The 12,036-nt window shown below is 30.8% G+C and overlaps 2 protein-coding genes across 16 annotated transcripts in view; one reads left to right on the forward strand and one right to left on the reverse strand.

Annotated features, from left to right (window-relative positions):
- The window catches only part of LOC111047356 (synaptic vesicle glycoprotein 2B), a 73,239-nt gene that overhangs the window by 23,496 nt on the left and 37,707 nt on the right, over positions 1-12,036 (forward strand). For all 4 annotated transcript variants that reach the window (XM_022333091.2, XM_022333094.2, XM_022333092.2 and 1 more), the window contains exon 2: positions 1,596-1,692. In XM_022333091.2, the coding sequence (XP_022188783.1) occupies positions 1,638-1,692 (55 nt within the window). In that variant the 5' untranslated portion in view covers positions 1,596-1,637. The remainder of the gene's footprint in view (positions 1-1,595; positions 1,693-12,036) is intronic.
- Positions 1-12,036, reverse strand: part of LOC111047359 (proton-associated sugar transporter A) — a 36,194-nt gene that overhangs the window by 5,744 nt on the left and 18,414 nt on the right. For 7 of the 12 annotated variants that reach the window (XM_039434626.1, XM_039434620.1, XM_039434629.1 and 4 more), the window contains 6 exons: positions 7,182-7,390; positions 5,247-5,509; positions 3,441-3,719; positions 1,952-2,053; positions 1,279-1,418; positions 613-735 (listed from right to left, as the gene is read on the reverse strand). In XM_039434626.1, the coding sequence (XP_039290560.1) occupies positions 613-735; positions 1,279-1,418; positions 1,952-2,053; positions 3,441-3,719; positions 5,247-5,509; positions 7,182-7,390 (1,116 nt within the window). Of the gene's footprint in view, positions 1-612; positions 736-1,278; positions 1,419-1,951; positions 2,054-3,440; positions 3,720-5,246; positions 5,510-7,181; positions 7,391-11,300; positions 11,902-12,036 lie in introns of those variants that run through there. The other 5 variants (XM_039434619.1, XM_039434628.1, XM_039434623.1 and 2 more) reach the window with 4 other exon arrangements.

Consider the following 12,036-nt stretch of genomic DNA (forward strand, 5'->3'; position numbering starts at 1 on the left):
CTTGAAGTCTCAAAATATTAAAGGGAAATCAATACTTCAATTGATCAATCAAAACAAGGAATATTTGGGGCCTGAAATATGACTTATACAGCATTGCTCTTAGCCACTAAACAAATTACACTTTTTATTCGAAGACACTCAACAATAACTATAATTAGTATATTTATGTACTGTAATTCACAGTAGACATGAATTGTAGTGGCAGTTTACAAACTGGATTAATCTAAACATTTTATTCACGGCGAATGTCACACTTCCTTATCAATTTCGTTATCATCATAGTTCTAACAAATTGTAATCTAAAATAATTGAGTTTCTCATCCAGTTTCGATATGCTGAAAATTCTGCAAAAAGGTACACGTCTTTATTATGTCTTTTAGGACGCATATCAATTTCTATATAATTTGAGGATAGAGTATATATTTAATGACTGGTTTTCAATTCTCACTTCTGTCCTATAAAACCCACAACCACGACGCTCAAATGATAAAGCTCAAAACAATAATCCTCTATACAACACACTCATGCCGACAAGAAATTTTGTCACCATTCAATAAAAAATACACCATGGAATGAAATGCTATTCTGGGATAAAATTAGAGAGACTTGTACCTGTTCAATGTTGGTTGTATTATACTGATCAATCGAGCCATAGGTCGGATGTCCAATCGGCAATGGGTCCTCTTCTACTCGACTCTGTTTTTCTTTCATCTCACCTTTCTTTTCCTCGTCTGCCTGAGCACAACAATTCAATACAATAAAATAGAAAAAACTATTCAACACAATAATTATGCTAGTGAATCTGAAAACATAGATATCGTAAAAATTAAGGTAGTTTAAACTACCTTGATAATTATCATGAATTAATAACTCCTAATAATATCACTCTTTATTTGGTGAAATCAACGGTCTCCAACAAAATTTTGTGAACTTGGGAAAAATAAAAAAGTATTTCAATGATAATCTATGATGTATGATACGAATAATAAAATTGAAACATTCAATCACTATTTCATCCAAATACGAATAATTACCTTAATTATTTTTGAAACAAATGAAAAGTAACAATGAAACTAGTATCTATTAAATGTATTACTGAATATAGTTTCTAATCAATTAATATTAAAGCAAATCAGCAAACAACTTCAAGACTAGTGTAACTGTCGATGTTACATTTATTAGTTGTGAGTTGAGCTTACACAGTTCTCTATCAAAAGTGAAATACTTTAGTATACTTTTATGAATAAAATTAATTTAGAATAAGGAATGGATGCTGACCATGTTTGGATTATGTGCGTCGGATTCTACGAGATCCAGTGGCAGTTCCTTGAATGCAGTGACTGTGCTGAGCACACAAATCACAAATATGACTGTGATCAGAGAGAACACGGCTTTTACATGACCTCCCAAGTATTCACCTGGAATAAGAACAACCCAGTGGATAAAATGATTGTGGTCTATCATAATTTAATAAGCAAATAAAATTATTGAATGTAATCATGTCAACTATTGAAGGTTTTTCATGCTTCAATAATGTTGTGTACAATATTTGAAAGATTATAATAGAATAAGCAATGTTGTATGTTTTGTTGCAGGCTATCAGGATCATGCGATGAGTAGTGGCCCAACAGTGATTAATGACACAATCAAAGACAACCAACACCTTACAGGTGCCAGAACTTGGGGGAAAAGGTTTGTTGAACATTTGACTCAATCTATAATAGAATAGGTTATTGTTATAGGAAAAGTGTCATGAATAAGACTTGGTAATCTTCAACATTAACCATAGTGTTGAAGTTATAAGTGTGTAGTCTATCAGTGCATTGTGATTTCTCCGCCAAGTAGAAAATACAACATATTGAGTTTTTATTTTACTATGAAACAATTCTTCATAATCTTTGATAACAGTGAGTTATCTTAAAACTAATTTAATCTCAGTCGAATAGCTCACCTATTGCAGTTGCGTCCCAATTGATGCCTCCCATTGCATATCCCATGAAGCCTCCAAGCCCCGCCATAACCGTGAATGTGCTAAGACCTCTTGCATGATCCTCTGCAAAATAATTTTCAAGGATTGAAAAATTCCTCCATAACAATAATTCATCTATAATAACGAGTATGAAAACTACCGCTTTTGTGCTATAAGGCATTGAAAATCGTGACAATACAAAATATTCTATTATCCGATGAAAATATATTACCACTGGCATTGATGTACATTTTAAGGTGTATCACCTTAGCACCATCTTACGGTACGATAGCCATCTTAAGGTGAAAAAAGCATTCAGTCATTAAAGTGAAATTAATCTAAAATTGCTTCCTCAAATGCCTTGCATCAGAATATTGGATTGAATAGAAACTTTGACACAGCATCAGAAATATTATTGAAATTCGGAATTTGTGGCAAATTTTGAATTGCGTACTGTGAATGTCCAATATTCTTCCAAAACGTTTATTTTGTGTGTTTGTATGTAAGGAATATCTCGTCATCCAACTGCACAACTCCTGACTGGCTTTTATGGCAACCAGTACTGTCATGAGTATAAAAAATAAAAATGATTTTATTGCCGTTTGAACAATAGGCGAAGTAAAATTGAATACAGTACGACAAAAAATAAAATCAAGTTTTACAGCAACTGTACACACAATGAAATTACATTAAAAATAATACAGTAAGTAAGGTCAATAGGCCTACAACGTAGAGTATAATTTGAAGGTATAGCCAATATTATTTTCTTAATTGAAGACGTCATATTTTACCTACAATAAACATTGATTTTCAAACATATCTATTACAAAAAGATATTTATTTTCTTCAGATACTGTTGCTGATGAAATTCTGTGATATCTATCCATGATGAAAACATTGGGTTGTTGTCAAAAATATCACTTATTTAAATAAGTATCACCTATTAAATATTACTTATTTAAATAAATTGTTGTCAAAATTTCACTTATTTAAATGAGTATCACCTATTAAATATTACTTATTTAAATAAATTGTTGTCAGAATTTCACTTATTTAAATAAGTATCACCTATTAAATATTACTTATTTTAATAAATTGTCAAAAATTTCACTTATTTAAATGAGTATCACCTATTAATATTACTCATTTAAATAAGTTGTTGTCAAAAATATCACTTATTTAAATAAGTATTACCTATTAAATATTACTTATTTGAATAAGTGATATTTTTGACAGCAACCCAGTGTTTTCATGATATATATTTAGATATTTGATAGCTTACACATTCACTGACACATTTAATAGACTGATTAAATGAATAAATAGACTGACAAGAAACGACTATGAACAGGGAAAGATACGGGATCATATTATTTACTCGTGGTTGAGTGACCTTATTCAGACTGAATGGCTTCTATCGATTTGTGACAATTTAGAAAACAATAACAAACATGTATGATATTAGGCCTACCAGTGACTGTGACATCCAACAAGTAAGCTCTGGCAGGACTCTGACATGCATCGGCATCGAAGTCGAGGAGTACAGTGCCTAAAACGGTGAAGAAAATGCCCCACGGATGGGGAAAGTCCGCATCCGAAAGTAGTTTGACTGTCGGTGTTACTGTTGAGTTGTCACTAGTGCTGTTTGTACTGTTCACATTGTTCAAATGTTTCAAGCTCTCGTCCATTGATGGGTAGTAATCACCCATCCAGTGTCCGAGTCGCTCGCCATTCGGAACCAAAATTAGACCTGCAAACGACCCATTTTCAAACGTCAACTTATTGTCACAATTAGATATAAAAATATATTGCATCTATTTTTATTGAAGGGTGTGTATGGAAGGGCATGTATATATCATCCTATTCTATAAGATTGTTATTCTATAAAACCGTTATTATTCTGAGATAAGTTTTTATAAAAAGTATTTAAAATAATAATACTTTTTTACTAACCACTTTCCATTCATTGTTTATTGATTTTCAATTATTTTTCTCTTTATTGTCATAATCGCAATAACTACCTTGATTTTAAGACAATACAATTCTTTAATGAACATGGAAACACAAGTTTATAAAGATTGCTTGAACGATTAACAAACAACTTAAAAGCATCAGTCAACATAACAATAATAGAGAAAATTAGTAGGCTACAATGTTTCAAGATAAATTATTGTAAATCATGCTTTATCGGCTCTAAGTTGCATTGATTTTTTTTTTAATTTTTATTAATTAATTAATTAATTTACATAATATATGAATAAGTAGGCTCCAAGTAACACTTCTATATAAATAGAAATACAAATCTCAGTACCCTTTTATTTAATTATTTTTTATCACAACATGTTTCAGACATTGATGCCATTTTCGAGTCAATTAATTTATATTTATATTTATATTCATATAGAAGTAGATTTATAATAGATAGTAAATTAATTGACTTGAAAAATGGCATGAATGTCCGAAACATGTTGTGATAAAATAATTCAAAAAAAGGGTACTGAGATTTGTACTTCTATTTATATTACAAGTAGCCCTAAACAGAAGAGAGACAACACTTCTATAATATAATTAGACCAGAGAAATTAAAATGCATGTTTTAATACATATGAATCTATCTGTAATCGGAAATATTTAGGATTTCAGTTTCTTTTCTTTACACCAATAAGCAACATGAGTTTTTCCTTTGAGACTAATGCAAACTTACTTGATATTAGATTCTAATAGTTTTATTGCATTAAGCATATCCAGTTATATGTATGTGGTTTAATAAAATAAGATACGATAAAATTTACCATTTTTTAAGCACATAAATCATTGATTGTAGTTTGAAAGCACTTGCTTTTTTCTGTGAAATTTTCTTTCAGTGAACTTGTTTCTTTTTCACAACATACGTTTTTGAAAGATAGATATTTCAATATTTTATGACTTTTAATGTGGCTGATTGATTCAATGATTCAAAGATTTTTATTTAAGCCAAAGTACATCAGTACAAAAGCCAGGTCACATACCGGTACAACATTCATTATAAATAAAATAAAATATACAATATCAGAATACAATTTCAGCTTTTAAAAGCTGATTTTGTGCCACACATAACAATTGTCATTGCCACACATGACAATACAGTAATGAATAATTAGGAAGAGAGGTAGTTGGACCTGCATAATGTGTAAACATACTACGCTACCTTAGCCACTTTTTCGATGTGGCTGATTATGCCACCATGACATAATCATGACTCATGAATAATTGGCAAAAGAGTGGAAGTCAGGCCTACCTAAGAAGACGCCTACGGCGAGAGCCAGTATGAACGGCCGCCTGCGACCGAGCCGCATGCGACAGCGGTCGCTCATGGAGCCGAGCACGGGCGTCAGGAAGAAGCCAACCAGTGGCGACAGTGCCCACACCAGGGTCATGCGTTGGTGGTCGACGCCGATCTGCAACAGGGTGGGCGACACGAATGCTGTCTCCGCCGCGTACGAGAACTCTATGCCCATCACTGCTGCTGACACGCGCACCAGTTCGCCACGTGTTTTTCGCCTGTTCAATACTATTATTATTCACTTGATCATAAAAGTTATTGAGAAATAGATAGGATAATCAAAAATTGAAACACGTCAATCAAATATAACTCATTTCATTTACAAATTTATTTGAAAAATCCTATGATAGAAAAATCATAATTATAATAATATTTTATGAGTTCAAAATTTTTTCTGCTTTTAAAACTATTCATTACTGTCAGGATCAATATCACAATTGATAGCATTTATTTTAAATATACTTACCATTGTTTGAATAAAAAGATTCCATGTTAAACTATTAGTTTAAGATTTAGAAGAAGTTAAGTCTCTACTCCTACTTGCGAACAAGTGTTTCACTTATGCCAGTAGTTCTTCACCTCCAGCCGTATTTTTCAGATAGTTGTTATAGATATTTAGAATAATAATTATTGCTTTTTATTCTGATTGTCACACATCTTTGTACTGTTTTCTGTGTTTTGGTGAAATAAATTGAATCGAATTGAATATAGAAATCTGATAGTATCTAATAATACTAAAATCTGATAGAAAATTTATATAGAATGAAGCCCAATTTCTAGGATACTCATCCATGCTAATGGACCATTCAACCTATAGATTTGAACAAATTTTAATGGTTCATTGGATTGAATAAGTGTCCTAGAAAACAGGTCTGAATGGGCAATCTATTCCATTTATATAGATATATTTAGATGTAACAATAATTTAATTACAAAGTGTCGTTTTAGTGGCGTAGTTTAATTGCCTTTATTAAGAGCGGAGTTAGGACTGTATAAGTCTTCTCTGCCAATGAATAATGTGAAAAACACAATGTAATACTACGGTACCTTAGACCCTAACTTGACCCTTAAAATTAAATCCAAAAGGATCTCTCTGCCTATAAAAGCCATATTGATAAAAAATATCCATAGATTGAATAAATTCAGGCCTATGAATATGGTGGTATTAATTTTGAAGTTCAGAATTCTTTCAGAAATAGCACCAAAGCTTCTCATTGAATTAATATGATAATTATTTATTGAATAAAATATTAATCGATTCAATATGGAGAAAAATAATTTTCTGTTAAACTGATAAAATAAGCAAGTTTAAACTTTTAATTATTGTGAGAAGAAGATAATTGGATAATTATTCAGAAGCTAATAATGTTCGGATAAGCTAAAAAGAAAATGAATATATTATTAGATATCTGAAGAGAATAATTTTTATCCATAATTAAATATTTTATCATTATTAGTACTCATGTTTAATCTTTATTAATTCACTTCAATTAATTACGGTAGTTAATCAATGCAGTACTTGTTACTGTGGATAAACTTCTCCATATTGAAGTACATGAATGAAGAAAAACATTTCATTATGAATGAGCATTATTATCCTATTCACTGTAACTGAAACAATACAATTTTATTGTTCCAAGTTTAAATGTATTATAGGCCTCATCCTATTTATTTTAAAAACACTGTGTTAGTCTATCCTCTATGAGGTTATCACAGAGGACAGATTAGAAGACTAGACCGTAGCTTCCTATTGTATTTGGTGTCACATAATAAATTCATGCTGTATGCTAAAAGTTATTATACATAATAGTGTCATAAAAAAGTATTGAATAATGTTCCAATTCCATATATACAGTAATAAATAAAATTAATGATTGAACGATTGTTGACCTGTAAATGTGCGAATAATCCTGTTCAGCGGGGCCCTCTTTGGCGGCCTCTGACTCATGTTGCGGGGTGGGCCTGAGCACCCCTCGGATCACCTCGCCAATGTTGTCAGGTCGGTTCTCCCTCCACTCCTGCCATCGCGTTCTGCCCTTGTCCCTCCAGGCATGCACTCGACCCAAAACTCCCTGATACTCATGTAACTTGTCCGCCATCTGCAACAAACCATCGCCACATCTCAACTAAAGCTATATCAAATTCGAATCTTCAATGTCGATCACGACGTTCATTATTTTCAAGAAAACTCCTTGTCAAATTTTATTTTGTTTATGATGAAGCTCACATGAGCCTCAACTAATTACTGTAGGCCTGTATTATATAATTTTATATTTATTTTCAACCAAAAAGATTTATTCAATTGATCCAATTATGAAAAATTATTGGATGTATAGGCCTACATACGATTTCAATATATTTATGGTGGCTTATATACTAATACAACTTAGCCTATACAATAAATTTGACTTTTCAAATTAATTCAATCTTGAATTCTGAATAACAATGAACTGTCATTTTGAGTGAAATTGAATCTATTTGTTCAATTCATAGAGTTGTAAAGTATGAACTAGATAATATCATTGAACGATAGAAAGATTAAATTAGCTCAAACGTAGGAAAAATTAAATTGAACTACCTACTATTGCCATATTGAATTATTATAGTGTAGTATTGTAAATTATAATAATTATATGATAATATAATAATATGTTATAATAATATAATAATATATAATTATTATAATTTACAATACTACACTATAATAATTTCATTTCATATTGCTTTATAAATACATAAATTGGCAGAATGAGTGAGTTGTAATGAGGAAGGTGCTTATGAATGGATAGAACTACATTTTTCGGTGGGTTCCAAACCACTAGGAAATTATTTTGAAGCTCACAACTCTCTGTTAGGAGAGCTGCTCAAAGGGATACACATCCATCTGGAGAGCTGATAGCACGAAATCCAGATGATTAATGCAGAATTATTAATGCAGTCAATTCCGTATTAATTGGACTCCTCTATAATATACTTTATCCTGGCAACCTTACTTGGATTTCCTAGCTTTCCTAGTAAAATAAATTTACACTGATCATGAGTTAACAACTTTACCTTATATATCTCATGCTATCGAGTGAACTTTATAATTATTATTACATAATAATAATCATTGGTATTTGATAAAAAAATTTCATTTCTCATTTACTTTCCTCGATATATAAAATAAATTGTAGATTCCTAGTGGCTTCATAATCACGTGATGATTGAACGTGCATATCAAAAAGGAATAATGTAAACGGTACTATTATTTAAAAATCATAATATATACTGTAAATTTTCCAATAACGTAGCCTACTCATATTCTAAGCTCTGGAAATGTTGAAATTCGATGTTATTTTCCGAAATATTCATCAGGTTTCATTGTTCACTCTAGTATGTTGATAGATGCAGGTCAGTTGATGGAGTTGATCTAATTAATTCTGAATAAGAAGGCTAAGGAGTAAGTGGGCTAAATGAAGAGCATCAATTTCATAACGTGTTGAACAGTTGAGAAAGGGTCAGCATAGACCATCACATCAGTTAATGACAGTATTTCTACGGTTTCTCGTCAAATACGCTGGTGACCTGTCGATACCTACCATTCTGTTTCATTCTGAGAACCCCACAGCTTTACGAGAGCTTTTTGAAAGGCTTCTCTGCTTGTTACAAGCTCAAGATTCTAACGAGAACGCAATGAATCGAAGAAGATAAGTAGAAGAAGAGGGAGAAAAGAGTGATTCGATAGAATGCTGAGTCAGATGTTCAGTTGAAGGGTATGTTTTGTAGGGGTCTTGGGTCTCTTTATTGCTGGCAAAGTTTATCACATGCTAGAGAATCTACAGATACTTTCGGATAACTTAAAAAACAGAGATAGTGATATCTGAAATGGTTATCCCCATCTCCATATGAAAAATCTCAGACTCTGAACTCTGAGAAATGTTTCAAGATTAATATTCCAACTTATCGGCTACCTATCATTTATAAATTCTCATTATTTTCAACAGTTGATGAGAATTAAATCAAAATTCCAAAACAAATAGGTTTTTCCATTATCACGAAAACATGTGATTCGTTCATTGGATAAAAAATAAATTATTGATTTATTGTTAATCATTTTATGAGAATACGTCAATTTTATTTTATTGTATGAATTGTGGGGAATTTTCCAATGCAAAGAATAAAGTCATTAATTGAGGGTATTTCAAGAGAATTTTTTAAAAGGCTGATCGATAAATTAGGATAAAGTTTCTGCTCATACTGATTCATATGAGGCAAATTTATGTATTAATTTGTTATGATTGTATTCCCAATATGGTATCAATATTTACTTGTTAGTTTTTGGGATAAAAATTTGTTAGAATAGTTTAATAGAAATATCAATCAATATATTAATTATAATTATATATTATTACTTTTTCAATGTAAAGGATTGAGTTCTTAATTTTTTAGTCTAAAGATTAACAATATCATTTTTAGTGGATACAGATATATCACCATTTCTTATAAAGAAAAAAAATAGCTTACTGAACCATTCTGAAAATAAATAAATGTTTAGTAACAATTCTGGATATTCCTATCAGTTTTGGAAATTCTTATCAGTAATAAGGTATGTCAGCTCTAAGAAAATTGAAAATCTGAATTTTTGGTTCAATAACTTTGATGCTACTTCAGAAAAATGATAGAGGATCCGTTTCCATTAATGTGTCTGCAATACAATAATTGATGACGCAATCAATAAGTAGTGTCTGATTAGCTTTGAACCGGCACCGGGTATAACTTCTAATATTGATAAGAAAAATGCTTCTCTCGGAACAAATTATTGTTTACCACAACATTCAAAATATTTCAAATTATTTAAAAGAACGTTTTTACGCATGGATATGGATGGTAGGACTACATGAAAATAAGTTCTATCTGGTATAAATCTTAGAGCATCGTAAATATTATAAATTTTCATTCAGAGACGAGAAAATCTCTTAATTGAGATAATTTTTCATTCTTTGAGGTGATACATTTATCATTCACAATAGGAGTGTGATTGAACTTTTGAGAGTTTGCTTATATAAACGGGGGAATATTAAGTGTTTTATGAATTTCAAAATTTTATGGGTTCTATTAGTGTTTTATAAGCACGTCCGATCACCACGTAGATTGAGTTTGAATTGAACAATTGAAGGACTGTTTACCTAGTTTGGCTTCCTAAATTGATGATGATTTGTGTTGTAACACATATTCTAAAAACATTGAGCTAGGTACTTGTGGAAACACGAAAGCCACTCCTAGAGTAGTTCTCAAAATCAATTCATGAAGGAATAAATGATTACCTATTTTAAGCGATTTTTCTAGAGAGGATCACAGCCTAAACATAAATATATTCATAGTAACATTCGAAGAGGAATATATATATTCAAAATGCATTTCTTTCAAATTTAATATTGAATAAAAAATATTTGCAACATTTTCAATTTCATATTATTTAATTATAAATCAAGAGTTATATGATTACAATTTCCAAAAAGTCACAATAATAATTGATATTGTAAAGCCGCCCCATAACTGAATGAAAACAGACAGATTTTGTCAATTCTATTATTAGTCATGTCATATTACAGCTTGTCGGTTTGATGTGAAACCACGTAACATTGGCACTGTACCATGAATGTGTATGTTTCTCTTTCAGATTTATACCAGATTATTGTAGAATGAGTGGACCTACATTAAAGTACCTTTCCGGTATGTTGTTATCAAAACTAAATAAAATACCACGCAATAATTTTTTTCTCTTATGGAGTCCACGACTTATCATTATTTTTTTCGAATTCCATCTTTCATTTTTATTAATTCTCAAATATTTTCTCATTTTGCCATGCTCGCTCTACTCTCAAGGTTCAATCATCTGAATGTTGTACCAATTCATGCTACTCAATAATTTCACCAATGTAGAAATGAATGATTGATATTAAAAATTAGAGTGATGATTCAAAGTCTAGACTATGAAACATAGAAATAAAAAAAAACAATACTTGCCTCTGCATTAATGAAAAATATAGTGGGAACATACCTTCAAACTGATGAAGCTTTCCTATTTTGATGAAGAAATACCTCGAACCATCTCTAAAAATAATTTAGTTAAACAAAAGTACCAAATATTATTCCTCAAATCCTTTTTATTGATAGGATGTTTTTTTTTAATTAGCTAGCCTACTTTGAATTATAAACACTAGAGCACATTACTTATCATTCAAATCAACACTGTACCATAACAATATTGTATGAACAAGCACATATGTAACGATGTGGAGCTAATTTTCAACTACCTTTTTCAGATAAAAACTGCTATCGGATTATAAAAGCAGAGTTCACTTCACACTGTTAGCCTACATGTTAAAACGTTAGCACATACCAACTCCATAGTCTATTTTATGGAGATGATGTTTAGTGTATAACACACAGTACTTCACTAATATTTTCAGTCGGTATCAACAATAACAGAATTGAAATGCATTTCAAATTATAATGTTGGGAAAAATCCAATACAGATATGTTGATCAACATTGTTGAATAACTGTGATCTTTGAAACCAATTTGTTGCATTCGACTGAATGGCATCAGAGATAATTTGCCGAGGCGAGTGATGATTTTAATAATTATCCAACTAGAATTCATTGTGGATTTTTTGTGACTGCTTCAAAATGTAACAGATGTTAGTTGACTCTCCAAACATGCGCTTCATACAACAAATTAAAACGATAAAAATCAATGT

Source organism: Nilaparvata lugens, chromosome 8, assembly GCF_014356525.2.
Source record: "Nilaparvata lugens isolate BPH chromosome 8, ASM1435652v1, whole genome shotgun sequence".
NCBI lineage: Eukaryota > Metazoa > Arthropoda > Insecta > Hemiptera > Delphacidae > Nilaparvata > Nilaparvata lugens.